This window comes from Urocitellus parryii, chromosome 12 (assembly GCF_045843805.1).
Source record: "Urocitellus parryii isolate mUroPar1 chromosome 12, mUroPar1.hap1, whole genome shotgun sequence".
In the NCBI taxonomy this organism is placed as follows: Eukaryota; Metazoa; Chordata; class Mammalia; order Rodentia; family Sciuridae; genus Urocitellus; species Urocitellus parryii.
Window position 1 is genome coordinate 76929503 of NC_135542.1, and position 27906 is coordinate 76957408.

The following is a 27906-nucleotide window of genomic DNA, read 5'->3' on the forward strand; positions in this document are numbered from 1 at the left end:
TAGGATTACTCTTAGCTTCTGGCCTTTGTCTACCCTCTGACTCCCCTCATGCATCTCCAATTTTTCATAATTCCATTGATCCATTGAAGTTCAGGCTTCGCCTTTGTAAGAAATGTAGCCCCTGTTGACCTTTATTCTTGTTCTATGTGATTTAGCACTCGATTTGATATTACCTTGTTGGTTTTATCTTCCCCCTGTTACTTCTCCCAAGTGGTTATAGTTTCTGGAAGACAGGGTCCTTCTTTAACACATTACATCTATGTAGATTATTTGTCTATTTTTATGCTCTTTTGGATCATCAGCCTCAGAATTCTGAAAATTCAAATGGCATTTTGAAACATCAGCTTATGAAACTATCAGTCCCTGGTATAAAATACAAAGATCAATTCAAATTAGAAAACTTCATTACGATGTATTATGTTTATCACTTTATGATAAAAAGATTGCCAGTTTTTGTCAGATACTTCAGTCAATGTACTACAGTCTTTCATGTTTGTTGTATGTAGTGAGAGACCAGCTTATTCTATGGTTGTCATCGTGGAGAAAGAAAAGGTGGTAGCCGATATGGTCAAATATGATCTGATAATCAGGGGACTCCCTTTCTTTTTTATCCCACAAGAAGATTCTGTCACTTTTTTTTCTCCTGACATTCAACTAGTACAAGGACAGGAATTGTGATGTGTGGAGTTTCTTTATCCTGTGCCGTTTTATTTTTAAAAAGTAGTTTATGCATTTCCTATCATATTACTGGTTATAAGTTTATGTTATAAGATTATATATCAGCTGATCTATGGTGCAGTACAAATAATCCTTGAAATTTCCATAAATTAACAAAATTAACTTATTTTTCTTCCATTCCACAGTTGGGGGATTAGGGACTTAGGGATCCAATGCTGACCTGGCATTATATTTCAGAAAAGTGTTTGCCTACTCTACTCTCATTAAAAGATTATATAATCAGCTCTTTTATTGAATGAAACAACAAACAGCATGAGTATTCTGATTTGTGCATGCAGATGAGGTATTCTTTTTCCTTCCAGGACAGTGTTTTCATTTGGAATATTCTTTAGTTTACTAATAATTGCAAAAGGGGCTAGGAGCCTGGAATAATTAACAGTATCTTCTGGAAACAGAGCTTGTAATCCTAAAAGAGAACTTGTATTCTGGAAACAAGACTTGCAATAACTGGTATTCTCTTCCAACTCTAGAACAGCGCCTAGAGTAATGTTTTAAGGGGATGAACTCAAAATTTTCTTTGCCTTTGCCTTCGCCTTCATTTCTAGTATTTTTCCATTATTTTATGGGTATTAACTATTTCCCATTATTCCTGCCTTAGCCCGTATTTTTGGTGAATGCTTTGGAACAAAGATTTGGAATTGATCTTTTGTAATTCAACTTTAAAAATGGAAATTAGAGAATGTTTTCCAAACTCTAGAATTTGCCTTTGCCCTCTGGCTTCATTTATTTATTTTATGAGCAGAATACTTCTATTTAAGTAGAGAGGTCATAAAATGTGTAAAGATTTGAAAGAGAAATGTATTAAAGTGACTGAAGTTAGTCACAGAATTAAAACAAATTCGATTTAGTGGCATTTAAAAAATATTATTCAATTATCTCTAAGCTAGATATCAAATCAGAGACTCTGCATCTGATAGAAGAAAAAGTTGGCTCCGATCTACATATTGTGGGGTCAGGCTCCAAATTCCTTAATAGGACACCCATAGCACAAGAGTTAATAACAAGAATCAACAAATGGGACTTACTTAAACTAAAAAGTTTTTTCTCAGCAAGAGAAACAATAAGAGAGGTAAATAGGGAGCCTACATCCTGGGAACAAATTTTTACTCCTCACACTTCAGATAGAGCCCTAATATCCAGAGTATACAAAGAACTCAAAAAAATTAAACAATAAGAAAACAAATAACCCAATCAACAAATGGGCCAAAGACCTGAACAGACACTTCTCAGAGGAGGACATACAATCAATCAACAAGTACATGAAAAAATGCTCACCATCTCTAGCAGTCAGAGAAATGCAAATCAAAACCACCCTAAGATACCATCTCACTCCAGTAAGATTGGCAGCCATTATGAAGTCAAACAACAACAAGTGCTGGCGAGGATGTGGGGAAAAGGGTACTCTTGCACATTGCTGGTGGGGCTGCAAACTGGTGCGAGCAATTTGGAAAGCAGTATGTAGATTCCTGGGAAAGCTGGGAATGGAACCACCATTTGACCCAGCTATTGCCCTTCTCGGACTATTCCCTGAAGACCTTAAAAGAGCGTACTACAGGGATACTGCCACATCGATGTTCATAGCAGCACAATTCACAATTGGTAGACTGTGGAACCAACCCAGATGCCCTTCAATAGATGAATGGATAAAAAAAAGTGGCATTTATACACAATGGAATATTACACAGCACTAAAAAATGACAAAGTCATGGAATTTGCAGGGAAATGGATAGCACTAGAGCAGATTATGCTTAGTGAAGCTAACCAATCCCTAAAAAACAAATACCAAATGTCTTATTTGATATGAGAGCAACTAAGAACAGAGCAGGGAGGAAGAGCAGGAAGAAAAGATCAACATTAAACAGATACATTAGGTGGGAGGGAAAGGGAGAGAAAAGGGAAATTCCATGGTAATGGAGGGAGACCCTCATTGTTATACAAAATTACACATAAGAGGTTGTGAGGGGAATGGGAAAATAAACAAGGAGAGAAATGAATTACAGTAGATGGGGTAGAGAGAGAAGATGGGAGGGAGGAGAGGGAGGATAGTAGAGGATAGGAAAGGTAGCAGAATACAATAGTCACTAATATGGCATTATGTAAAAACATAGATGTGTAACCGATGTGATTCTGCAATCTGTATATGGGGTAAAATTGGGAGTTCATAACCAACTTGAATCTAATGTATGAAATATGATATGTCAAGAGCTTTGTAATGTTTTGAACAACCAATAAAAAAAAATAAAAAGAAAAAAATATTATTCAAATCATGCTACGTAGAGTCTTTTAAATGTCACAGATTTTGAGATAGTGAAGTACAGGGGCACTAAGATAAGCTATAAATTGTGAACAAAGGAGAAAATAATTTTATTTTTTTCATGGTTTACATAGAATATTGCTGATCAATTTTTCATTTGGATGGTCCTTAGCAAGTAGTTGTTTTTTTTAGAGGAGAGAGCTGGGCTTGCAAAACTGTATAAATCAGGCAATCTACATTCACATCTTGATGATCTGCAAATCACTTATTCATTTGCTAGAGTAAAGCAGACTCATGAAATCAATAATTTTGCTATTCATTTATGCTGTATACTTGTTTTTTGCCTTTGGAAAAGTCCATAAAGCAGAGTTTTAACATTTCATTAAGCTTAAAAAAAAAAAAACTTCTCTAGCAAATGTCTTCAGTTTCCCTTACCTTCCATTTCTTACATAAAGAATACTCAAGGCCAATCTTCTCTATCCCTGTGAGGTCAGTGTGTCCTTATATTAATGTTAATGATGGGGGCTTTCTGCAAATCATTGTGAAACAGGCATGCTGTGTCTACAGCAGAGATGGGCTTAATGGTGATATTTGTGAATAAAAGGCTGGCACTTACTATGTAAAATAAAATGTTAGCTTATTGCTTTGAAAACACACACACACATGGAATTGAATTCATCCAAGCAATTCCCATAGCAAAAAATAAAAATGGGGTTTCCATGATAAATTTAAGATCATGGCATAAATACAGGAATATTTAGCCTAACTTCAGATTATCAGGTGCTCCAAGCTCCAAACACTTGCCTCTTAAATGCACTAACCCCCCTTTTGTGATTCAGAGATCAAAGAACATGATCACTGAGAAGGTTCTGCCACTTGAGTATTAACTATGGAATCATGCTTTCCAGGGATTTTTGTGATGGCATACTTTGCCCTATACCTAAAAGGTTTGTTCTTGGGTAATGAATTACTTGCAACTATGTTATTATATGACATGCTTGAATATTTTCATTTTATGAAAAGTTACTGTTAATATTCTTCCTAAAAACTGAAGCTCTACTTTCTTCCATCTGTTATCCTTTTGAGAAGAAGCCATAAACTTTGGGGTTGTAATATGGAACAGAAAATGGGTATGATGCTGATTCTGAACTTTCAGCATCCATCTGAGATTGTGAAGAATTGAAGACTATCGATTTTAGTTCAGTTGCCCAGATTGTACCTGAAAATTTGGGTTTATTCCACATGTGGCCAATATAAAAGTTAAAATTTAGCCTAAATTAAAATATTTAGTCCTGTTATGCCTGTTTTCAATATCTATAGAGTTTTGAGAAGAACAAATGTTGGTCTTAAATTATTTACTGGGAAAATGAAGGGAACTGAGTATCTGGCATTTTTATTATGACCTTGTTTTGGTTACAGATCACATTTTACAGAAATATGCAAAATGCATAGAACGGGAAACGATGGAGTAACTTTTTTAAAGATGCTTAATGTTCTAAGGGCTGGTTGGTGTGCAAATCCGGCAGTCTCACCACCTAGAAACTTCTCATACTTCTTACCACTACACAATTGTTCAAAACTGTTTATAGTTTCCATGGCTTCTGTTGTATTTTTCCTGGGGAATAATTTTTTAAATAACAGACTAAGTAGTCACTTAGTCTAATTTAAATAAATCAAACCAGAAATATCCTGACAGTGCACTGAACAAGACCTGTGTGGATAATCTGAGTTCTTTCTTTTTAATTTTAGAATCAACCTTGTCCTATGTTAGGCAGCTGGAGGCAAGAGTAAGACAGCTGGAGGAAGAAAATCGCATGCTGCCCCAGGTGGGTGACTTCCAGAGCTCATAGCTAGTCAGTGTCTTTGGAGTTGTAGCTTTTTATTTAAACTGTAAAGTCTCAATTACATGTTCTCCTTTAAATGACAGAAGTCATTTTGTAAATAGCCATTCATCATGTGGAGTGTGACTATGTTTCATGAGGGCCATCGTGTTATCCACATTTGTAAGTGGTATACCCAAGGATATGGGTGTTTGAAAATAAGGTGAAATAATTTTAAAAGGAAGAGAAAATAGAGGAATAGAAAATAAAGTCCATTTGTTTGTATTACTCTTATGCATATGCATGTACTCAGTGAATATAGGACAAGGACTCATTTAAATTATAAAAATTGCTAGTTTGAGTGGGATAAACCTGCAGGTAGTTTTAATTTTAATCAAATTAGTACTTTCTAAGATTCTTTGTGCTTTACGTGATTTTTTTTTTTTTTTTTTTTTTTTTTTTTAGTGCAACAAAGCAATGACAGTAATTGACAGTTTTTACTATGGAACTTCATTTTCTTCCTGATGAATGTAAAGTGGAACTTTTTCTGGGATCTTTAATGTCTTGTCATATATTTCACTTACAACATTGTTTCTGTGTGCTGTCAGAAAATATTTTGTTGAGCTGAACTAATCTACCAATGTTAGGTTAATTTCCATGACAGATATGAAGATAGAATTGTATTCTAATATTATATGAAATGGATTTTCTCTAAGCAATTAGTCATTAGCATTCTTTCTGCATTTTGGTGGTTATTTTATAAGTGATGAATGGAAAATGATACCTAAAACATAAGTAATAGTTTAAATATGAAGTCAAAGATCGTATCCCAAAAGGGATTTAAATATTAATGCAAAGATTCTTTGGAAAGACATTTTAGGGGTTTTTAATCTGTTTATAAGATATTTTTGCTCATCAATGGTGACTTGGGCTATCATGTACTGAATGGAAGAATGCCTTTCCCTCTTCCACTGGCCAACTAACTGCCTAGAAATCATGAGATTAATGAACCTACTTCTCCCCCTTCTCACTACATGTGGACACAGAATGTGTGATGACAGAGGGATTATTTGCATCATACAATATTACTGGTAGAGGTTTTCTTCTCTCCTTTTTTCATTTTTTTATTTCTTTTATATTGGGCTAAGAGTGTGGTTTTACTAGGACCCTTGACTGAAAATATTTAATTTTTTTTTTTAATAAATGGTCACACCATCTCTTGGACAACTGAGAATGTAAAAGACAAGAGTAGAAAAAAAGACAGGTAATATTTCTCTTTGAGTGGGAATTGAGTATCACATAACACTGAAGTGGTAGCCTGAAAGCCATCTTATTAAAAAAACAAGCACAACAAATGAAAAAATATTAGAAGATTGATTTTTTTTTTTAAAAGCGAGTATTAGAATTCTTGAAAGAAAATCGGAAGAGTCCTCAGCTCTACTTAGTGTGTATGTATTTAAATATATAGTACTTGCATAGTTAAGACTAGGAGAGATTAACTTCTCAGGGTAGTTTTCAATTATGCGCTTTTTCGTGCATTTTGCTAAGGAAGGTTACTTTTAGGTTTGTTTTTCCTCCCTCTGAGAAATGGCTAGGAAAGATTGTTTTATTGAACCTGAAACTTTGTTGATGTGGGATACACCATCATTATGTATTATTACAAAAAGAAAAAGATATTCATTAAACCATGTCAGATTCTTGCTGTTTTCAGAGATGTTAACAATGAGAAAACAATGTTTCAGATTTTTTTAATGGCTACCTGTCAAAGTACTTCAGTGCAAAGAAAATCCATTGTTTGAAATGTTATGTTATTGGACATATGCAAATAACAAAGAATCTCTCAGTTCAAAAAAAATTTTGTATTGGAGATTGTTGTTTTCATCTACGCCTAAGATATGAGAGAACCACAGGTTCGACTACTTCTATAGGTAGAAACTGACATTTGAGCACAGCTCGTGGGTGAGACGAGGATGCAACACTACAAATGGATCTTAGAGCAGTGAGAACTGTGTGAAGGGTGTCCTTATGGAAGGCTGACTTGGGCCAGGGAGCTTTAAGGCATATGCACCTTATTGTTGGATGTTATTGGTACTATTGCAAATAAGGTCTGATGAGATTTCCCTGTGGGAACTACTTCTGACTGCATTCTAGCTGATTTGCAAGGTCAATTCAATGCGACATGCTGACATTCCTGAATAAATTAGCCTCAATATTTGAACACTTGATTTTCAATTATAAGAGCTTCCACTGTGCCTTGATTAAAGGTATTCCTTTTAATTCCCAAGTTTATAAAAACATGTCCATTTGTCTTTGGGTAAATAGGAATAAGGATGCAACTGGCAATCAGAATCCCAAGTGTATCAGATATCTTTGGCTATGTCAGGTCCTTTGATGATAGTTTAGAGGTTAGGCTAATTATTTAAAGTATTTAAAGCATTGCCCTGGAAGAAGAAACCTTTTAATGCTTATTTTACTCATTGTGTAAAACTGTGTATAGTGAATAGAAAGTCAAAACTTTACTCTAGCAATATATATATATTTAAAAATAAACAAGATGAGTATAGTGCTTGTGACTTCTTTTTGGTCAGGGGCAAAGACCTGGAGCACAGAGCTCCAGGCACCACCATGGGGACTACTATTGTGTCCTATGAGGTTCATTAAGCTGTACTGTACTTCATATTCAATTTGTGAACACCACATTTCAACAGTATCCTAAAGTGAAAAGTTTTATTTTTAGAAAATGCAGTATTATTATTTGGGAAAAAAATGGAAGATTTCCTGAACTTAGGGTATTCTTCTTTAAGCATGTAAACTAATGTGAACATCATTTTAAGATCACATTTAAAAATATTTCAGAGGATTGCATAAAATCTCTTCATACATGTAATGCTAAAACTGTTTAGACTAGTCCCACATGATGCAAATTTGATATAAACCCCAAATGAAGACTCTCTTAAGTAGATATAACTGCTTTCTATGAAGTATTTCTAACTTCTGAATCCAATGAAGTAGGGTCACCCACAAAATCATAAGTAGCATTTATTAATTACAGACCTACTGTGGGGTAAAGTTTGTAGTTTTAAACATTTTTTTTTGGTAAAAACAAAAAATAATTACAACCATTTTGTGTATACATTTACTTATAAACACAAACTAGCTTTGGGTATAGTAATATATTCAGATTTGAGAAGAACCTTAAATATTACATAGGATAACTCCTTTTTTGAGTCGAGGCATATCATACTCAGAGGTCAGGGGTATCATTATGAACAGCTAATTAAGGATGGTCTCAGGCCAAGGCAGCAGACTGACTCCATGTTTTTTCTAGTCTATGCACAGTACCCTTTCTGATCATTTCATAGCATTAAGATAGTTTAGTATAATTAAACTACTGAATCTATTTCCATCTTATTGTCAAATTCACTTTTTCCCAATATTGATCTTAAAGACTAACATTGGGCCTCTTTAGGCATCAAAGGTTTGTTAGGCATTTTTCTTTCCTGTCTTAAGGGAAATGTTCTATTTTTCTTTTAAAAAAAAAATCTATTACAAATGAAAACAAAACAAAACTGCATTTTACAGGGTTGTATTCTCCCTGAAACATTTCCCAGATACTCCAGAGTCATAAAGTTTTATTATACACTCATAGATAAATCTGCATGGAAATTTCATGAATAAGAAGATATGGTCAGAGGCCTATCTGTCTAGAGTAAGCTGGAGGTGAGTAGGGAACAGATAGTGGCACTTTGAAAATTTGAAACTTGAAAATTTAAATGGTTGTTTAGCCCAAATTCAAAACTCTGCTTAGGTTTCTCTGTTTGTTCCATGGTCCTTTCTTAGCAATCATCGATTTATTCATCCAGATGTAGTATTTATATTCTGTATTTGCAAGGAAGAAATCTATTCAACTAGGAAGTCTTTAAATGGATGATATACACTATTTATCTGATGTCTTTATTATAAAAAAATAGGGCTTCCCTTCAAAGATAGCAGTTACTTTTCAGCTATAACCCTGAGACATTGTTTTTTAACCATTCTTACCTACTCTATATTGACTTTGGATTTGGCATCATGAAGATGGTTCAAGACATGAAGCAAGCAGTTTGCTGCAACTGCAAAGTCAATTAAGTACATTTGTTAAAAGTCCTATTGGGAAATCTGTTCCCTTTGATCAAATGCCCTGGCATCAACATCTGCTTGGCAAGTACTGTGTGTGCTCTGTGCCTCAGAGACCCTTCCTGACACCAACCACCTCTTGGGAACATTTGAGAGCCAGCTTCCTGAAGCTGCCTGGTGTTGTAGCCCTGCCTGTGTGCTGGGGTTCAGCAGACCTGTTTGAAAGGCAGGGAACTGGGATCTCCACTGAGTGGGCCCCTTTCAGCAAGTGTCGCTATTTCTGTTGTGCTAGCACACACAGAAGAATCTAATTTTAGGAATGGAAATGAAAAATCTCCTCCTCATATGGTTTGGTTGCAGCGTGGCCTCACAATGCAGTCTTTCAGTGCCTTGGGAGGGAGGCAAGGCTGTTTCCAGAGCAGTTTCTGAACAAAGGAAAGAACCTGTCACCCGTTGCCAGAAGTGCTGAGTGTGGTACACAAGAGCTAAGGAAATTCAGCTTCTCACTTCCATGGCAACACAGCCTCGGTCCAGCATGCCGGGCAGTGAAGGCGGGTTCTTCTGACACATACATTCTCCTTATGTGCTTTCCCTTTCCACAGAGGAGATATTTATTTTTTCCTCTTTTTCGTTTTCACATTTCCTTACTTTATATTTTGCTAATATTTTTATGGTAATAAAGCCATAAATATGATTCTTTCAGGGTTGGAATGGCTCTGGAAGGGAAATATCAATAACTCTTGCTCAAGAGTCACAGAGTAATGTTTTCTGGGATGCTGAAATCAAGTGGTGGTATTCTTCAACTGATATTTGTGTGGAAATTACCATTCTGGCATACTGAAGAGTAACTTGTGCAGAATTATTTTTTTTCCTCATGGATAGCAACCCTAATTATGTCACACAATCTGGGTATAATCTGGATGCTACCAATAGGAAAAATAGGAAAAATTAATTAAACCCATTGAAGATTGGTAGCTCCTCATATTTTTTTTTCAGGGGGGGAATGGAATATCAAATGACTAGTGCTTGTGAACAATTTAAATAATTTTTAAAAAGTCTGTAGTTCAGTAGAGCTTTTAGGGGACAGATGGGTGCTATGCAAGTGGTAATGGGCGTATTGGAATAGAAGAGATAAATAGGTACAGGAAGCAAATTTATGGGAGAAATTCATGCTAGAAAACGTAAATGGAGACTGGATTAAGAAAAAAGCTACTGTGTATTGGAAAAACTATTGAAGAGTAAAATTTGTAGGGAAAAATGTCTAAAGCAACATAAGGGCTTTCAAAGTGAAGGGATTTATAACATTCTTAGATCCCTCATGGTTAAAGATCCTTATTTGAGAATATTGTTTTACATGATAAGAAATCTTTATTCTAATGAGCAAATATAGGTGAGCCAGAAGTACAAAGAGAATATATGGTAATGATACTTAACATTAATTCATAGAATATATATTGAATTTAGCAGGGGCTGTGTTATCAACAATTCACATTTATGACTTTTGTCTTTTCATATCTACACTAGCACATTGTAATTATTTCGGTAGGGCACATTTAAAATTTTTGATTTGTCAAAGCCATAAAAGATGGCATTTTTGGAACCATGTCCTGGATGAATTTGACAACAAATTTTAGGACTCTGTTGAGCATCAGATTTTATGGTATACTTATATCAACAAGAATCATAGATATTTCAATTAGAAGAAATATCAAAAATATTTGGGCAGAACTTAAACAGGGTTTTTGAGAAATAGTGAACTATACTAGTAGAAACGACTTTCTACCTTTTTTTTTTTTAAAAAAAAAGCCAAAATTAAAAAGTGAAAGATGTAGCAGTCTTCCTATTTTTAAGTAGGGTAAGGTAACAGGTTCTTAGAACATGGAAAGCATTGGGCAGTGTTTGATTTTGGAATTTAATTAATTTTTAAATAGCAGTAAACTATGAAGCTTCATGGACACTGAGAGGCCATGATTCCTGATAGCACAGTCTCCTCCATCTCCATTTCCTGCTGCACATCACTCCATTCCGGACTGATGGGAAAGACTTGCCTAAGCCAAGCTGCCTTATTCCTCCTTTCCCACAATGGAATTTAGACTTTTTCAACCAAAAGTCTTGTACTTATACTTTATTTCTTGCCATAGCCTGAACAAAGCAAGCACCTTATAAGTAGAACACATTAAAAATTAACGTAGGTGCTTCTTAATAACTGGTAAATAATTTCATAAATTCTTTCTATGCAAAATTGAAAAATATAAATGTAACAGATAATATCCATCTCACCTAAATACAACCATAACACACATAAACCATGTAGTGTAGGAAAATGTCTATATTCTTGAACAAAATAAGATAGTTTATACAAATTTCTAAGCAATTGGAGACTGTTAATTTATACTGAATAGCCATCATTCATTGTATGAAAAATTAGCAAAACATAACTGGGTCATATTAGAAAGTGGAGACATAATCATCAGTAATCAAATGATCAAAAGAAGTACCGTGGACGTGCCAGAAAGAACAGTGAATAGGTCCCGGCTTATGTCTGTTCATAGTTAGCTGGTTGACCAGGAGGACACTTCTAACCTCTTTGACCCTTTTATAGGTGATATGGAGGTACTGTTCAGTTCTGAAAATTTACAGCTCTTTTTCCAGAGAAAGTTAATGTTTATTTGTAATGTATACATAAAAAGGTGTGTCCCTTTTGTATTGATGCTAAAATTTCTTAAAATGAAAACTTTCTACCATACTTAATGTTCTGATTATGTCGCTGTGGGTTATTTGACCTCACTGGATTCTAAAATTAAAAAAAAAATCAGATAGCTCCTAATTCAGTTTCACACAGTGATAGGTATATCTGAGGCACACAACACCTCATACACACACACATCAAGTGGCTTCATGTGGTGTTAGCTTACATGTACTTTGAGGGATAATATGCAATTCCCTTGATGATATTCTTAAATGAAATCATATACAATGAATATGAAAATGCTAGTTTTCCCTAACAGTATATATATTTTGAAATAAACGTGATAAATGTCAGTGGATCCCCCTCTGGTTAGGTACAAGCCTTGCTTTCTTCATATATAAGTGTGGTTCCTTCTAATTCTAAACATCCTGAGCCTAAGTATACATAAAAGCTTGGGAAGATGTCTTATACCCTTGCAAAGTTACCCAATTTCAGAATTAAGGACTATTTAGAGAAATACATTAAAAATGTAGTTGGTTTGATCCAGAGGTGAAAAGGAGCCACAGGAAATGAAGTGGAATGTCAATACCACTGCCATGACAGGTCTTCCCAGTGAATGCAGAGCTCTAGGTACCACCATGGTGACTACGGTGTCCTAAGAGGATCTCTGAAGTGTGTTCTAATTCTATTTTGTGAATGCAATATTTCAAAGACGGTCCACACACATGAACAATCTTATTACTTTGTATTTACTAAGCATTGGTTGGGGGCCATCCCTTTAAAAGTTGGCACAAATGACAAAAAAATCACCTGAGCTTACGAGATTTTCTCTTGAGCATCTAACTTAATGTTTTTAAAAGATCACATTTCAAAATATTCCAAGATTGCATATAATAAATGGGGATGTGATATTTCAGAGGAAATTTTAAAAATTATGATGAAAGAATGCCAGTATAGAAGATATAAGAATTATGTGTTACCTACCTCTAATTTATACCCAAACAATATAAATTCTTTATTTAAAAATATAGCATGTTTTTCAGGAATTCAATTCCAAAATAAGTTACTATGAAAAAGAGATGACAAAGATTCGAAATAGCACGCATTAGTTTTTGCAGTATTGCTAGACTGTGGACTACAGCAGAAGAGAACCAGTGTATAAATCAAAGTGAGCCATACTTGTCAGCCACATAAAGAACAATGTGAAAAGGAAGAAAATGTCTTTTCAAAGGATATTTGATTTGTTGAATTCATTCTATAGTAACAGCCAGAGACAAGTGGATGGGGCCTTTAGATTTTCTTGCTGACACAGAGAATGAAAGAAAAAATTGGAAAGTACGCTGTGAGGTAATGATCAGTGTAGTGCTTACAGTTTAGAGTGAACTCTTGCACATCTTTTACATTGACGAATATTAAGCCCGTACAACCCGGTACCATGTTAGCATATGGAACTAAATAAAGCATGTTTTAGGTGTGCTTGCTTAGGGAGAAAGACAAAGAAATAGAACATATTGAATAAATGATGGGTTTTAGCTTAATAGTTTTACTACTGGAGGTTCTTTGGTGGCTTGGTAAATAATTCTTAGTAGGAGAATATTGAGGGGTTAATTTAGAGTTTATTCTAGAAATCCTTAAAAGTATCTCTACGTCAATAAGTAATGGCCACCCGCATTTGTAGATGTGGCATTATTGCATGATACAGTTTACTCAGATCAAATCATCCCAAATTGGGGTCACAGAGATGGTAAGTGTTCTCTGTTGACTTAGCCCCTGTGAGCCGCTTGCCTCTGAGGTTTACAAGTTTCACCCACTATCTTAAGCCTACCCCTATGAGTTTCTGAGCTTCACCCCCCCACCCCCCCGACCCTGACCTTGGCTGTTGACCCCCTGGTCTTTCCCACAGCTCCTACTAGTGGAGATCCCAAGTGTTCTAATATTCTTGGGGCTGAGACAGTTCCATTATTACTTGGGCTATACCCTATTCTAGGCCCCAAACTCATTGAAAAAGTAGTTTCTTACCCCAGGGTTCTAGAGCCAATCCTAGGGAATAGTGGTGGGAATGATGATTACCAGTCAAGAGGCAGCTTTCAGAATTATTTCTCCCTTTGAAGTCATTCCATTATTTTTGACTCACATGTGTCTACCTGGTCTAGTTCTTCCCTCTGGAAGAATTTCTTGTCCCCAAACTTCATAGTACTTCATGAAAAATTAACTCAGAGGTATGTGGGATTTTAGGAGTGCTTACTTGAGATGTTCAGAATTTTTATTCTCTTGAAGATTTTTGTAATATCTATCGTGTGGTAGAGAAGCAATGTTTGAATCATGTTTTAAAAGGAGAAAAAAAAACATAAGGAAACAGCTAACCTCCCCACTTAAAACTCATCATGAACTTTTTGATCTAATTATTCTTAGAAGTTTTAATCTAAAAATGATTGTACAGAGAGATGCAGATTACAAAAGAAATAAAATTCAGACTCAAATCTAGTACAGCAAATAGAGGAATTTGGTACTGTCTTATGACCTAAAATGCCTCTCATTTACTTCAGAACAGCATGCAAGGCAGGAGTTCTAATGTTTGACAGATAACAAATAACTAATAAACTCAGGACCAGATGGGAGCCATTTTGGACTGATATAAAAACTGGCTCTAAGAAAGGAGGCTTTTTAATAACCAAGATACATCAACGGTTTTGACACCAAAGGCAAGTGTGTTTTAATGTAAGAGATAATTTTTTATTTAAACATTTTATTTGCTAGGGAATTTCATATCTACAACTCTAGAAATCTCATAAGTGGAAAATATAAAATGCTTATTCAGAAATAAAACATAACCAGAAAAATCTGATCACAAATTGTGTTGGAATGATGGTTTTGTATCCTGTTTGCACCTCCCAATTGTTGAGTGCTGGAAGTTAGCAGAAGTTTCAGGTAGAATTTGGATGGCATCCATCTGACAACATTTCAGATAAAGGGGAGTTTTAGCACCTTTGTCTCTTTGTATTTTGAAAAGGTATTTTGTTTGGGGTGACGTCCATTCACTTTTTACTCCTGTTTTCACCCCAATCCTATTTTAATATACAATTCCTTAACTAGTAAAATTCACATGTTTTGTCAGTAAGTTCTACAAATGGTGAGATATTTGTTGATGGAAGCTTGGGTTCTTTGGCAGTTGGAAAGGACTTTGAAGAATTCTCTTGAAGACTACATCTTCCAAATGGTCACATGAAGAAAGTGGCTCATGTGGCCTCATAGGAGTTGGTTTACATTGGAGAGGATACTCGAGGTTAGGAAAAAGAGTTGTGCTGAGCTTTTGACATTTATAGGTGAGATCAAAATAGGTATGAGAGCAGGTGAAGGCTGTTGCCCCCCAAATCATATTTACCTACACGTGTGTTGCTCAGGATCTTGATATTGTCAAACTTCATTAGAATCGGGCGCAAAAATGTGATAAGTCATCTTTCAATTCTAGATAAAAAAAAAAATTCTGGTTGATTTCTCATGGCTATAGATGATGCCATAATCTGTGAATCAAAAGTACTTTAATTGTAGAAAATGTTCAGTATTATCACATTGATTTTTAAATATGTTAAAAATTTGAAGCATCAATCCTAGTTGGATTTAAGTATGGGTTCAATATCATAAGTCTTTAGGGCTCACTCCCACCTGTCTATAGTTAACCACCCAGTTAGTCTAATTAAATAAGGATGGATTGATTAGGCAACAGCTCTCAGAATTCTATCATTTTACTGTATCAACACAGGAGCATTGGGGGGAGACCTCATTAAAATCATAACATTCACCAAACAAATTTATCTCTTGTATCATTCTTTGTTAAGAGTTGGTTTCTATAGTGTTATTTAAATTTTCATCTGTAAATAGACTTTATTATACACACAAAAAAGCAAACACTAGGAAGAGCATTTATTAGTCTGTTATCAGTATTGGAATTTGAAAAGTGCTGTGATTAAGTCAGTAGTTTAGCAAGAGGCAAGTTATGCTTTCCTAAGAAACCATTAGTGTTAGGATAAAAATAAAATTAGAGGTCAGGATGCTTGCTTGCATGTGACTTGACAGGCTGCCACCTTTGGGAGAAACAGTTGTGGTGCTGTTGGCTAGAAAATTTTTCTGAAATAATTATGGTGACTGAGGCTGCACTTGAGTATTTATATTAATTTTGTGTCCTGGATATTCTTGCATATCTTAGATTGCTAGGAAAATAACATGGGATATATTTGTCTTTAAATTAGATACCACTATGTGGTAGCTTGAAAAAACGTTAATTTCTAAGTAGCCCTTTAGAGACGAGTGAAATTCTAAAATTATTTGTGAATGAGAAATAATTTCTGGCTAAGGAAGAGATCTGAAATCAATCTCCTGTTTTCCTTAAGTGAGAGTGTTTCATAGGAAAATGAGCAATTAGCAGACCATTGATAGGCTCTGAATTTGTAGAATTTATTGTCATATCCATGTATTCTCCTCCCATGATCATCTTCACATGTTTCTAATTCCGTGTTCTTGGAAAGGAAAGGAAAATGCCATTGGTTGGCCATCTGTGTAGCATCTATTCATTGAGATTTGCAACATACTTTACAAAGAACACAGGATAGTTTCTGTTTTCTGTGGCTCAGAAAGAGACTTGAACAGGAAAGTGAGAGGAATCTTCATTCCTTGTCTTTGTCACCAGGACTGATGGACATCAGAAGAGCCATGAGGTGGAAGGGAACTTACCAATGTCATGTTCACCTTGTACCTCAGAGATACGATTGTGATTTGTCAATTAAAAAATAAAGCTTAAAAAGATGAGCCAGATCCATGCACAGCACTAGTATGGTGACTGATGGCAACTTGGCTGTCATGAAACCTCTCTGTAAAGCATTCTGAAAGCAGTGAATGCTATAATCAGGTTTATTAGTCACACTTCCTAGCCAGCACATGAAGCTCATTGATAGGCCTTTTATTGATTGATTGGATACCAGGGATTGAACTCGGAGACACTCAACCCACTGAGCCACATCCCCAGCCCTGTTATGTATTTTATTTAGAGACAGGGTCTCACTGAGTTGCTTAGTGCCTTGAAGTAGCTGAGGCTGGCTTGGAATCCGTAATTCTCCTGTCTCAGCCTCCCGAGCCCTGCTGGGATTACAGGTGTGTGCTACCACCCCTAGCAATCTGCTTATTTATTTTTTTGGCCCTAAGGAGAAGTGATTTGCTAAGGGTCAGTCAGAGAGTGGCTTATGGAGCTCATTAGTCTCTGGGTCATTTGTCTTTTGAGTTGGAAAAATCCTTCTTAGTTTTGCTTTTATTACAATTTTTTTTTTAACCAAACTTTGAATACTTCTGGTTTACCTCTTTGCTAGGCTAAAATTCTTACTTGTAATTGCAAGTTTTATTTTAATTGCCAAACTGTAATTTTTAGTTTCTTTAAAAATTCTGCCTTTCCTGAAGCTTCATGATGCTACTTTTGAGAGAATTTTGTGTGTGTGCCTGTGTTAAGCATTACCTTTATTTAGGTAATTCCCTCAGGATTTTGGCCATTTTTATTCCTTTCGCTTCTTTACCCAAAGATTTTAGAAAAAATAAACTTTTTCTTTAAACTAGGCAGCTTTGGTTTGTGGCATTAGCTATGTTTAGAACTTGTGTGGAAGGATGACATGACATTATTTTTTAATCTAGCTATCTAGGATGTATATTATCCCCAGAATCTCATGTAGATCCTGCTATTTGTAATAAAAAAAAGGTAGACATTTATCTTTGGATTGGTACAGGACTGTTCATTCAGGGATAGGTGCTTACTGGGCTTCCACTGCATTTCTTATTATAATCAAAAAAACCCTTAATAGAGAATATAATTTCCATAAATCATGGAAGCCCATCATTCCAATCCTCCACAATGTTTTGAATATTTTTGGTAATCTCTTAAACACAGGCAATGAGGAATATAGTCTTGAATAAGAAAGGTAATTTCTATCTCATGTAGCTTAAAGTTTAATAGATGGGTCATTACTTTTAAAACCATTAATATATAATACATGGAAATAGTAATCACTATGAAGAAAACAAAGCAGGGCATAGAGTTAGTGACTCAGGTGAGAGGGGATGAGACATTGAGTTTGAGAGGGCCTCTCTAGGAAGTGACAACTGAAGAAAAATCTGAGTGAAGGAGCATGGCTTGCAGAAGAATATTCTAGAAAACAGGAACAAGAACAAAAGCTTTGGCTAGGAATCAGTGAGGCATGGTTGAGGAAACAGGAATAAGACCAGTATTTGTTACCACCAAACAGCAGTATGATGGACCATTAGCAGAGATGGGGGAGACTGAGAGGAACAGGTTAGGAGATGCAGGGGAATCGACTTCTATTTTGGACATGCTTAATTTGAGGTATCAAGACATCAATGAGGAGTTGCTGTATTTGGAGTTGGAGACATAGACCTGAAACTTGGATGAGAGGTCAGAGCTGGAGCTGGAAGAATGAAGTGTATACATACTTCTATGTGTGAATAAACATGCCCCACACGCTAATTTTAAAGCCATGGGACCAAATGAAAACTGGTGCATGAGTGTTGAGAAAAGATGCTTGTAGACTGTGTCCTGGGGACACCCCAAGATTTAAAGGTAGGAAACAAGGGAGGAGTCAGTGGCAGTGGAGAGTGGGTGGAGAAACTTACTTAGTTCTTTCAGACTGAGAATTATGGAGGACTTACTTCATGGAGCTAAATGGAATATTATTCTATGTGAATAAATAGTATAAATCAGAAAACCTTATTTTCTATCATAAGTTATTTTTGTAAAGAGGCAGAAAGCAGACATTTTTTTTGAAATTACTGTTTTTCTTCCTAGTAAGCACTGTTTGCGACAATCAGAGTTCTTGCTTCCATGAAGCTGCTTTTGTGCTGTGATGATCTTTCTAATGGCAGATTTCATTTTTCCCCGCTGGCAATTTTATTACTACCAATTAGGCAGAAGCTACACTGCCTAGATTCATGTTGGCTGCTTTTATTTTTGCAAACCTTTAAGCATAGGATTCTTGTTAATGCTTTAACTAAGAAAAGTTTCAACAGATGACACAGATGGACTGCATTCTAATAGCAACAGTCCTTATTTGTATTATTGATCCATATCCTCCAATGGTAGCGCTCTTGTATGAAGTTGACTCTGCCTCTCTGCTAGGTCTCTCTCATTCTTGACCTTCCACTTTGTGTGGCAGCTTCTGGAAGACTCCTTGAATAGTTCTTCTTATTGCCAAAGTCAGTATAGCAAATTCCACTTTAAAATGTAACATTTCTTAGTCAACTCAACAAACATTTATTTTCAATAGCTGTTTAATTTCTGCGACTGTAGCTGCGCACACGTGTTCCACGGGGCTCTGATGGCATGCTGAGATGCTTAACGCTATTCTTAATGGGCTGTGCTCTGCAAGTCAAATGCAATATTAATTAGCACTGCATTTTTTGCTATTGCCTCCACACAGGCAATTCGGTTCTATGCCCTTGCTCTGTGTCCCACTCATGCCCTCCTGTTCATTTTTTCTTATAAGTCCAAGGCCTAAAAATATTCAGATATGTTCCTCTTAGCATCAATGCCAGAAGTCTTTACCATAAGTAAAAAAATTAAGCACATAAACTCATTATCTTAGCTGAATGCATGCAAATGCAGTTGTCCACTTTTCCTAACTGTTGTTTAACAGCTTTATTTTTTTAATCACACCTTTATTGTTATTCTCAGTCTGGCTCCAGAGAGAGCGTGTTTGCTATCTTCGCCCTTTCAATATATTAATGCTTTTGTTCCTCAGGTTTGACCTCTGTAATTCTTGGGGAAAAAAAGGGATCCTGCAAACCTTCTGTAATTACTTTTATTTATTTTCTTGGGCACTATATTTATGTCTGCAAACTTCACCTGGAATATCAGATATTTCAGAATCATTTTCTTTTCCTTCCAAGAACACTGCAGTATTTAGTCAGATATTTTCACCAGTTGATCATTGCAGGTAGTTAAAATCATTTAGAACTTCAATGTTTTGCACACTATCTTTTATCTCCCATATCAGAAGAAAGCCATTTGGGGGTTACCTGGGAGAAAGAATGGTTGAGGGCTTTATATCATTAATCACCTCTTTGATCTTGGCTTTAAAATTCTGAGGAAGGAGTTAGATATGCTACTTCCCTTGGTATTTCCTAGCCTGGTTAATGATAAGACCATTTAGAAGGCATCTAGTTGAAAATCGAGGAGTCATCCTGGATTCTTTTCAACCTCACTGTCTACGTTCAAACAAATATTAAGACTCATAGTGTCCTGCCCTTTAATCTGTCAACATCATGGTTTCCATTCCTTCTGCTGGTGCCCAGTGTGGGCAATAAATAATTGTTACTTTGACCTTCTTTGTTAATCTTGTAATTGAAACTTCATCCCAGCTAGTCTTGCGTTGATCAAATCGTTCTTCACAGTATCACCACATCAGTCTAGTACACAAATCGGTTCCATTTGCGGCTCCATGAAGAATAAATTTCAAATTCTTCTTACAGCCTTCAAGATATTTCTTGATTGAGGTCTTTATGTCACAGCAGCCTCAGCTTTGCCTGCTCTGGGCCTTGCATCCATGTCTTCACTCTATGATTTTCATTTCTCTGAGTCAGAGTTCCTAACCAACTCTGCAGACATCAGTCTTAGCCATTGTTTGACATAATAAATGAGTAAAAGTTCCTTTCCAGTTTTCTTAGCTAAGATCTCCTGGAAATGTAGAATGGTCTACACTTAATGAATTTGAGAGCAATTATCACAGATTTTTTAAAAATTTCCACTTGATGTGGAGATTACGTAGAGATTTTGATAAATATATACTTTGGATGTTGCAGTGATAGTCTGATTTTTTTAGTCTATTATTCATTCCTTGTGATCTTTTCAGTTAGTTTTAACAGGTTAGCTTCTCTAATGAAATTGATTTAAGATTTTGAGGAGAAACTTAACTTTGCCCCAATAACTGGCTAATGAGAGAAATAGTGGGAATTTATAATATTTAAACTGCAGATTTGCCAAAATGGACCATCAAAAGCATTGTAAATGTCACTTATTTCAGGCCATTTTAGCACTCCAAAAGTGCATTTCAGTCACTTAATAGTTGAGAACCTCTTAATTACCAAATACATATGCACAAAACATATAACTATTTTTGAGATGATAGAAGAAATACCATAGTTTCATGCATAGATCTTGATTGTCCATTCTGAAACTTAATAGCATCAGTATTCCAAGATGTATGAGGTATTACTATAAAATGTGAGTGGGCTTAAAATTAACCCATGAACAGAACTCTTGTCAGTTACCCTTAAGGTGGGGTGGTCATGTGGTGATTATACCCATCTGTCAGGCAATGGAAGAAAAGTTCACAGAAATGTGACTTGCTCATTAGCAAAGCTGGGTCTGAAACAAGATTTTTAGACTGTGGGACAAGGGAGAAAAGAAGAGATGCTAAATATGGAACCAGAATAAAAAAGTGACATCCTTGATCAAGGATATGGGACAAGAAAAAGCGAAGGATTCAGAAGAGTGTGACTAGAATTCAAATTCAGAGAGGAAAGTTGGAATAGGAGATTAGACTCTTAATGAGATCACTGTACTTAGCTGGATTCCTATTATATTTCATTTATAGCATGACCTACATAGCACCTCAAAATGAGTTGTCAGTAATTTTCAACAAATAGGTAACTTCAGAAAACCATTTCATTAATATTTTAGGTATAGACTTTCTGTAATTATTGTGGCTCCAGCTTTGTGTCTGGAGTAGAGGAAGTCACATGGGCACAGAGCTCATGTCCAGGTGTATGTACTCGTTCATCTGGATGAGTCATTAATTTATCATTACGAGTGTGTGATTATTAATCTAACCCATCCTCATGCCCCCAAGTCATTCTAATCAGGATCTTCCTCTAGCCCAAGAGCTAGAACATTAATACATAGACTAGAAAGAGATCTCTAGGTCCCCAAACAAAAAAAATCATTGAAGTATGAAGTATTGAGAACAGCACCTTCTAAAAATTAAAAAAAAATACTGGCAGATAAAATTATATTATCCAAGTACATGATATCTTGAAATATGTATACATGGTGGGATGACTGTACATAGCATTCCCTCACATGGTTATCATTTTTGTGGTGAGAACACTTCGTATCCACTCATGGCATTTTCAAGAAAACATGATTAATTATTGTTAACATGTTGTACAGTAGATCTCTCGAACTTATTCCTAACAAATTTTGTATCCTATGACCAACATCTCCCCAGTCCTCCCACCTTCAGCCACCTTTTGTAACCACTGTTTTACATTCAACTTGTAGGATATCAACTTTGATTCAATGTATGATTGAGATCTCACATCTGTATGTGTGGTTTATTTTACTTCATGCCTTTCAGGTTCATCCATGTCACAAACGACAGAATTTTATCCTGAGTAGTCATCTTTTATGCCTGAGTAGTCTTCTATTTTGTATGTATGCCTCCAACATTTTCTTCATGAATTCATCTATTGATGGACACTTTGGTTGGTAGAATATCCTGGCTGGTGAACAGTGCTGCCATGAACATAGGAATGCAGGTGTCTCTTGGACATAACTAATTTCCTTTGGACCTATATCTAGAGGTGACATTGCTAGTTTGCACAGTAGTTCTACTATTTTTAGGTAGAACTACTTCTTTTCTGAAGAGCCTCTATTGATTTCCATAATGACTTTATTAATTTACATTATCAATGATAGCAGATAAGATTTCCCCTTTCTCTATACCCTTGCTAAGCACTTGTTATGTTTTCTATTTATTACCAGTCATTCTAACTTGGGTGAGATTGTATCTCATTTCAGTCTTGATTTGCATTTGCCTGACTAGTGATGCTGAGGGTTTTATCATCTACCTCTTGACCATTTGTGTCTCTTTGGAAAAACGTCAATTTGGGTTTCTGCCCATGTTTTAAAAATTGGTTCTTTTTCCTGCTGTGGAGTCGTTTGAATACTATATATTAAATTATTCATATATATATAAAACTTTTTTTATACAGTTACTCTCAAAGGATTAAGACAGATCTATTACACCTTAAATTGTCAACACTTAGGATAGTCCTAATATGTAGTAGGGCCTTAGTGATGGGGAAACATTGTGACAAAGGCCTCTCAAGTCTTCTACCTACTAAGGATACAAACATGTAGACAGACTACACACCTTAGTCATGGAAGGAGAGAACGGTTGCTCTCCTTTCTTCGTGCATATTGCTCTTATCATCAAAAGGATATTGTTTGGAGTGTTAGGGACCTATTTGGCATTATTTAAACAGTCACTGTAGGAAAGAAAGTTAAGTGAGGAATATTATTAATAATATAATTAAGGAAGTTTTATTTTCCTTAATTTCCACAAAGCACCTTCTGACAATTTCATTCTCCATATGTTGTCTTGATTTTCAAGGTGCTGCAGCTTGCTGTATCTCTTTACTCTGGAACTCTGTTCTTTGGACCACTGCCCTGTGCTGTCCCCCCCCCCCCCTTCTTTGTCATGTTGTTACAGTTTGGGACATTTTTAATTCTGTTCCATTTGTTATGAAGTCATTTCCTATTTGGGGATATGTATGCCTTTGTGTGCAGAATACTTCAAGACTGAAACTGAGGGAGTTTCCTTTTTAGTTGTTTCGAGCTCCAAATCTTTTTTTTTTTAAGTTGTTGATAGACCTTTATTTTACTTATTTATATGCAGTGCTGAGAATCAAACCCAGTGCCTCACACATGCCAGGCAAGTGCACTACTGCTGAGCCCCAGCCTGCTGGAGCTCCAAATCTCACCAGCATCTTCTCCTGACATGCAGCATCTTACAGAGCTGTCAGAGATTTTGCATTGCAGGTTTCCAACATAGTTCTCTTTCTCTAAATCAGGCTTTCTCAACATCATTGACATTTGGGGCTGGAAAGTTCTTTGAGGCCCATGCTACACACTGCATGGTGTTTAGTAGCATCCTTGATGTCTGTGCACTAAATGCTAGTAGAAACTCCCCGGTTTTGAAAACCAAAAATGTTGGTACATGTTTTTACCAAATGTACCCTCTGGGGGAGCAAATTGCCCCTGGTTGAGAACTATTTCTATATATAATATGTGAAAGTAAATTGACACATTATAAAATGTGTTGACAACCAAAGCCAAAACATTCATGATAATGACAGTAAATACGTATAGAGCACTTACACGAGCCAGGCACTGTTTTCTTATGATTTAAGACCATATGGTGACATATCAATTCCCCATATAGTATAGAGGAGGAAACTGAGGTACAGAGAGGTCACATAGCTTGTCCAGAGTCACACAGCTCATAAGTATCACATAAAGAATTTAAATTGAGGCGACATGACTCTATAGGCTGTAATTGGAACTGTTTCTCTTTCAACAAAAAATTATTAAAATATATTGTCAGATGCTTCATAGTTATGAAGTAAATGAATATCTACAAATTTTGGAAAACTTTAAATATTATAAATCAGAATTGAATAGGTTCTTCAGTTAAATTAAATGTGCTTTTCTTTGACTTCAAACAACTAAATATTATGAGAACAAAATTGAGGATCTCAGCATCTGCAAGTCTATTCATAGGCGACCTTTAAAATCTCTTATCTAATCTGAGCTTCTATTTAATGCAGTTTTATAGTGTATCAGGACGAAGGCTGGCCAACTTCAGTGAAACATTGTTTTCCTCCTGCAATTAGGCAAAGCATCTGTCCTTGCCCTATAATAAGGAAAAACAGAATTTGTGTCCCATCCTAAACTAGGCATATATTCTGATAAAGGTATGAGATACTGTTTGACCAAGCTTCAGGACTTATAAAAAATTAAACATCTTTAAGTACCAGGAAACCACTTTAAGCCAATCAATCTTCAGGCTTTCATAGTTGGTTTCCTATAATAGATAAGAAGGCTGGGCTCTAAAATTTGCTTTAGGTGCATTACATCTGATTTATATCAAGTGAAAAGCCTGAATTTTATAGGATACTATAGTATTATTGTGATTTTAATCAATGGAGTGTGTGTGTATATATATATGCAGCATCTGATAGAGACATCATACATGTAGATGTATATATACATATACACACGTTCAATAAGCAGCCCAGTGCATTTATCTGTCATTACTCTATACTATAGTAGGAAACAAAACTTAGGAAATTTTAATTTTTTGGTAATTTTCTTCATTGCAGAGACCACAAATTAAATTCCAGGTGAACATCTTTTGTAATTTTTTGAATATAACATAATAATGAACATTTTAAAAGCATATTTCATTATTTCTACACGGAATAACATTTTATGTATTCCCATAAATTTGAGAAAAGCAAAAGTTTTCTGTTTTGCAAGTTTTCTTCATTTACATATAGGACCCAAAACTCTGAGCAAGAACGAAGAGAGAAACTACTATGTCTTAAAGAAATTTGTACATCTTTAAATAAAATACATGAAAACTAAAAGAATGGTCATAGTTTGAAGGGATAATGTTATGGATAGTGGTTAAAGATGCCATATTGAATTCATGTTTCAGTACAGAGGAGTTTGGAGAACCATCCAACGTCTGCCCCTGGGATGTCCTGAGTCCCTAGGCTCTGACTCTTGCAAAAGCCACACATTTGTCCATGTGAAAATTCATTTCCCCATCTCTTATTTCAAAGTCATTAAGGTAAAAGTTGCCAAGTCAGACTGACTCTTATCTATTCCCATTACCTTAAAAAAATCACTTTTTTTGCTTTACAATTTTTATTACTGAGGCTTGCAGTGGCTAGTTCTTATACATTTTTTTCCCCTCTCTGTGTATTTCTGCACTTTGCTGAGGTGCCTGGTGATTAAAGGATGCAACCTGGATAGCTCCCTTTTCTTTTAGGATTTAATTTCCACTTCTTCATTACAAATTTCAGAAGCTCTTCTTTTTCCACAAGATCTCATAATATCCCCCTTACAGAGGTTTTTAGAGGAATAAAATAGACTATGGCACATTTGTATAGAAACTTGAGAAAAAATTGATTTTTAATTCCTTCACCATTTGCTTATCTACAAGTTTTTCTTATTGAGTCACATTACATAATTATAAACAGGAATTATATAAAGGAGTATGTGTAAAATTAGAATAACTTTTTAAATTTCAAAAATTATTTACATTTGGCAATAGGATTGTTGGAATATCATTGTATTATGAAAAAGGACTGAGTTGTACACAGCTATTCTTAAAATTATGTAACCCTTTAATTTGGGTAGTTACTTAACTAATCAAACAATGGATATAAGTGGATGGTTCAAATCTCTGCATTTCCTGTATAAGTTTTGCTCTTTTCTAAAAACTATTCTACTGGTTAGTCTTGCTTATAAGGTGGAGAAAGCTGAGTGGAAATAGACTAGATAGGATGAGATACATCTATGCCCACTACATCATGTTAGCAATTAGTATCATTTTCTTATTTGAAAGGAAACTCATATGAATCTCATTAGAATTTAAAATAGTGATGCAATTTTCAAGACTGTTGTCTTGCTGTGAGGAAGATCTATTTTGCTACAGTACTCAAAGTGCATACATCTTTTTACTTTGAAAACAATAATCTTAAAATACTTCAGACTCCTACTTTGCTTTTATTTTACTGCTTGTATAATAGGGGAAAAAGGATAATATTCTTGCTAAATCTTTTAATGTGTTCTTCTGTAGGACAAAAGAATGGAAACTTTCAGAGTGCTAATTAAAATAATCTTACTAAAAATACCTATAACCAAAACATAATAACAAAATAGCAAAATGACAACTTAATTACAACAGTTTCATTCTGCCACTTCTGTTAAAAGTAATATTACAAATTACAATAATTTTACTCAGCAAGATAATAAATAGAATATATATTCTTTGTTTAGATGCTCTTTTAAAATTTGGGCTTTAGTCTTCATTGACTCTGCAGGATACATTAATTATTTTAAGGGCAATAATACAAGATTTACAAAATTTCAACTTTCATGGAAAGCGCCATAGAAGTACTCATATTTTCTGTGATGTGAAGGCATACTTTTATTTCTTGAACAAGAGTGCTTGTTTATAGCATTAGAATTCATGATTTCTATCATGGGCACTTACCACATAGTAAATAATCTGTGATTTACATCCCATACAATCTTGGTGCCAAGCATTACTTTCTCTTATTATTTAGGGAGTTATCATCCCAGTATCTAAAATAATTTGTTAGTTGTGCCATGTATCTGTATATAAAGTAGCTGACCAATATACAAACTTATGAAATTGGTGGGGGTCACTCAGGTATTTCTTTTGTAACTTAAATTTTGGAAAAATCACTGAAAACAAGACCAAGAAAAACAAAATTCCTCAGAAAATAGGAAGCCCCTCAGATCATTTGGAATTGTTTTTCCAACTGCTGACCAGAATTAGCTTCCCCACTTTTGAGCCCCAAAGTTTACAGAAATAACTCCAACAACTGACCTGCTGAGGTTTACAAAGCCGTCTTCAAGAAAACACCATGACTGATTCCAATCCTGGCAAAGAGCTAAGCCTTCATTAGTATAGAAATGCCATTCAGATACAGTTTATTTGAAGGTCAAATATGATGGTTGGCCCAGAACACATTTTTCTTTGTGCCTACGTTTTTAAAAAAGTTGCTTATATGAATAAGAAATCAATAATCCTGGTTCCAAAGAGTACTTTTTCCTTTAAAAGAGTTGCATCAAACATTTTATTCTTCCACAAAAGTCTGGTCCATATATATTTCCTTCCTTTTTGAGATATGTATTTATAATATAACTAAAGTATAAAAAGAAACTTATAAGATTTACCTGGGTATCTGTTATTTTATACACTATCTGGGTAAATATTGTGCATTCTCTGTAGAGTATCTGAATGGTTATAGATGCAACCTTAGATTTTATGGGTTTGGCAATAAGTTCTCTCACAGTGGACAGGCATTAGGATTTAGCCTTTCTAAACATTAAGAATGAATGAAAATAGAATTCCTGAATGTTTTACTTAGTTGTTGAATCGAACACATAAGATCTGAGATGCATAAGCCATGGAAAGAACCAAATCCAGATGATAGATCTCCTTATTTGTAAAAGTGTACAGTTTGAAGTACTCATTAATCATTACAGAAATATTTAGAGGTTCAGTGTAAGAATTATAAACTGTTGGATATAATTCTTTTGATGGAAATAGATTACACACTTACATATGAAATACTATCAAAACAATATTCATAACAATGTTGAAATCATCATTATTACCCAAATGTAAGTTTAT

General features: G+C 35.1%; 1 protein-coding gene across 3 annotated transcripts in view; it reads left to right on the forward strand.

Annotated features, from left to right (window-relative positions):
- Ccdc85a (coiled-coil domain containing 85A) overlaps positions 1–27906 on the forward strand; it is a 184616-nt gene that overhangs the window by 143811 nt on the left and 12899 nt on the right. For 2 of the 3 annotated variants that reach the window (XM_026399912.2, XM_026399914.2), the window contains one exon: positions 4742–4818. The exons of the other annotated variant lie outside the window; for it this stretch is intronic. In XM_026399912.2, the coding sequence (XP_026255697.1) occupies positions 4742–4818 (77 nt within the window). The remainder of the gene's footprint in view (positions 1–4741; positions 4819–27906) is intronic. 3 annotated transcript variants of the gene reach the window in all.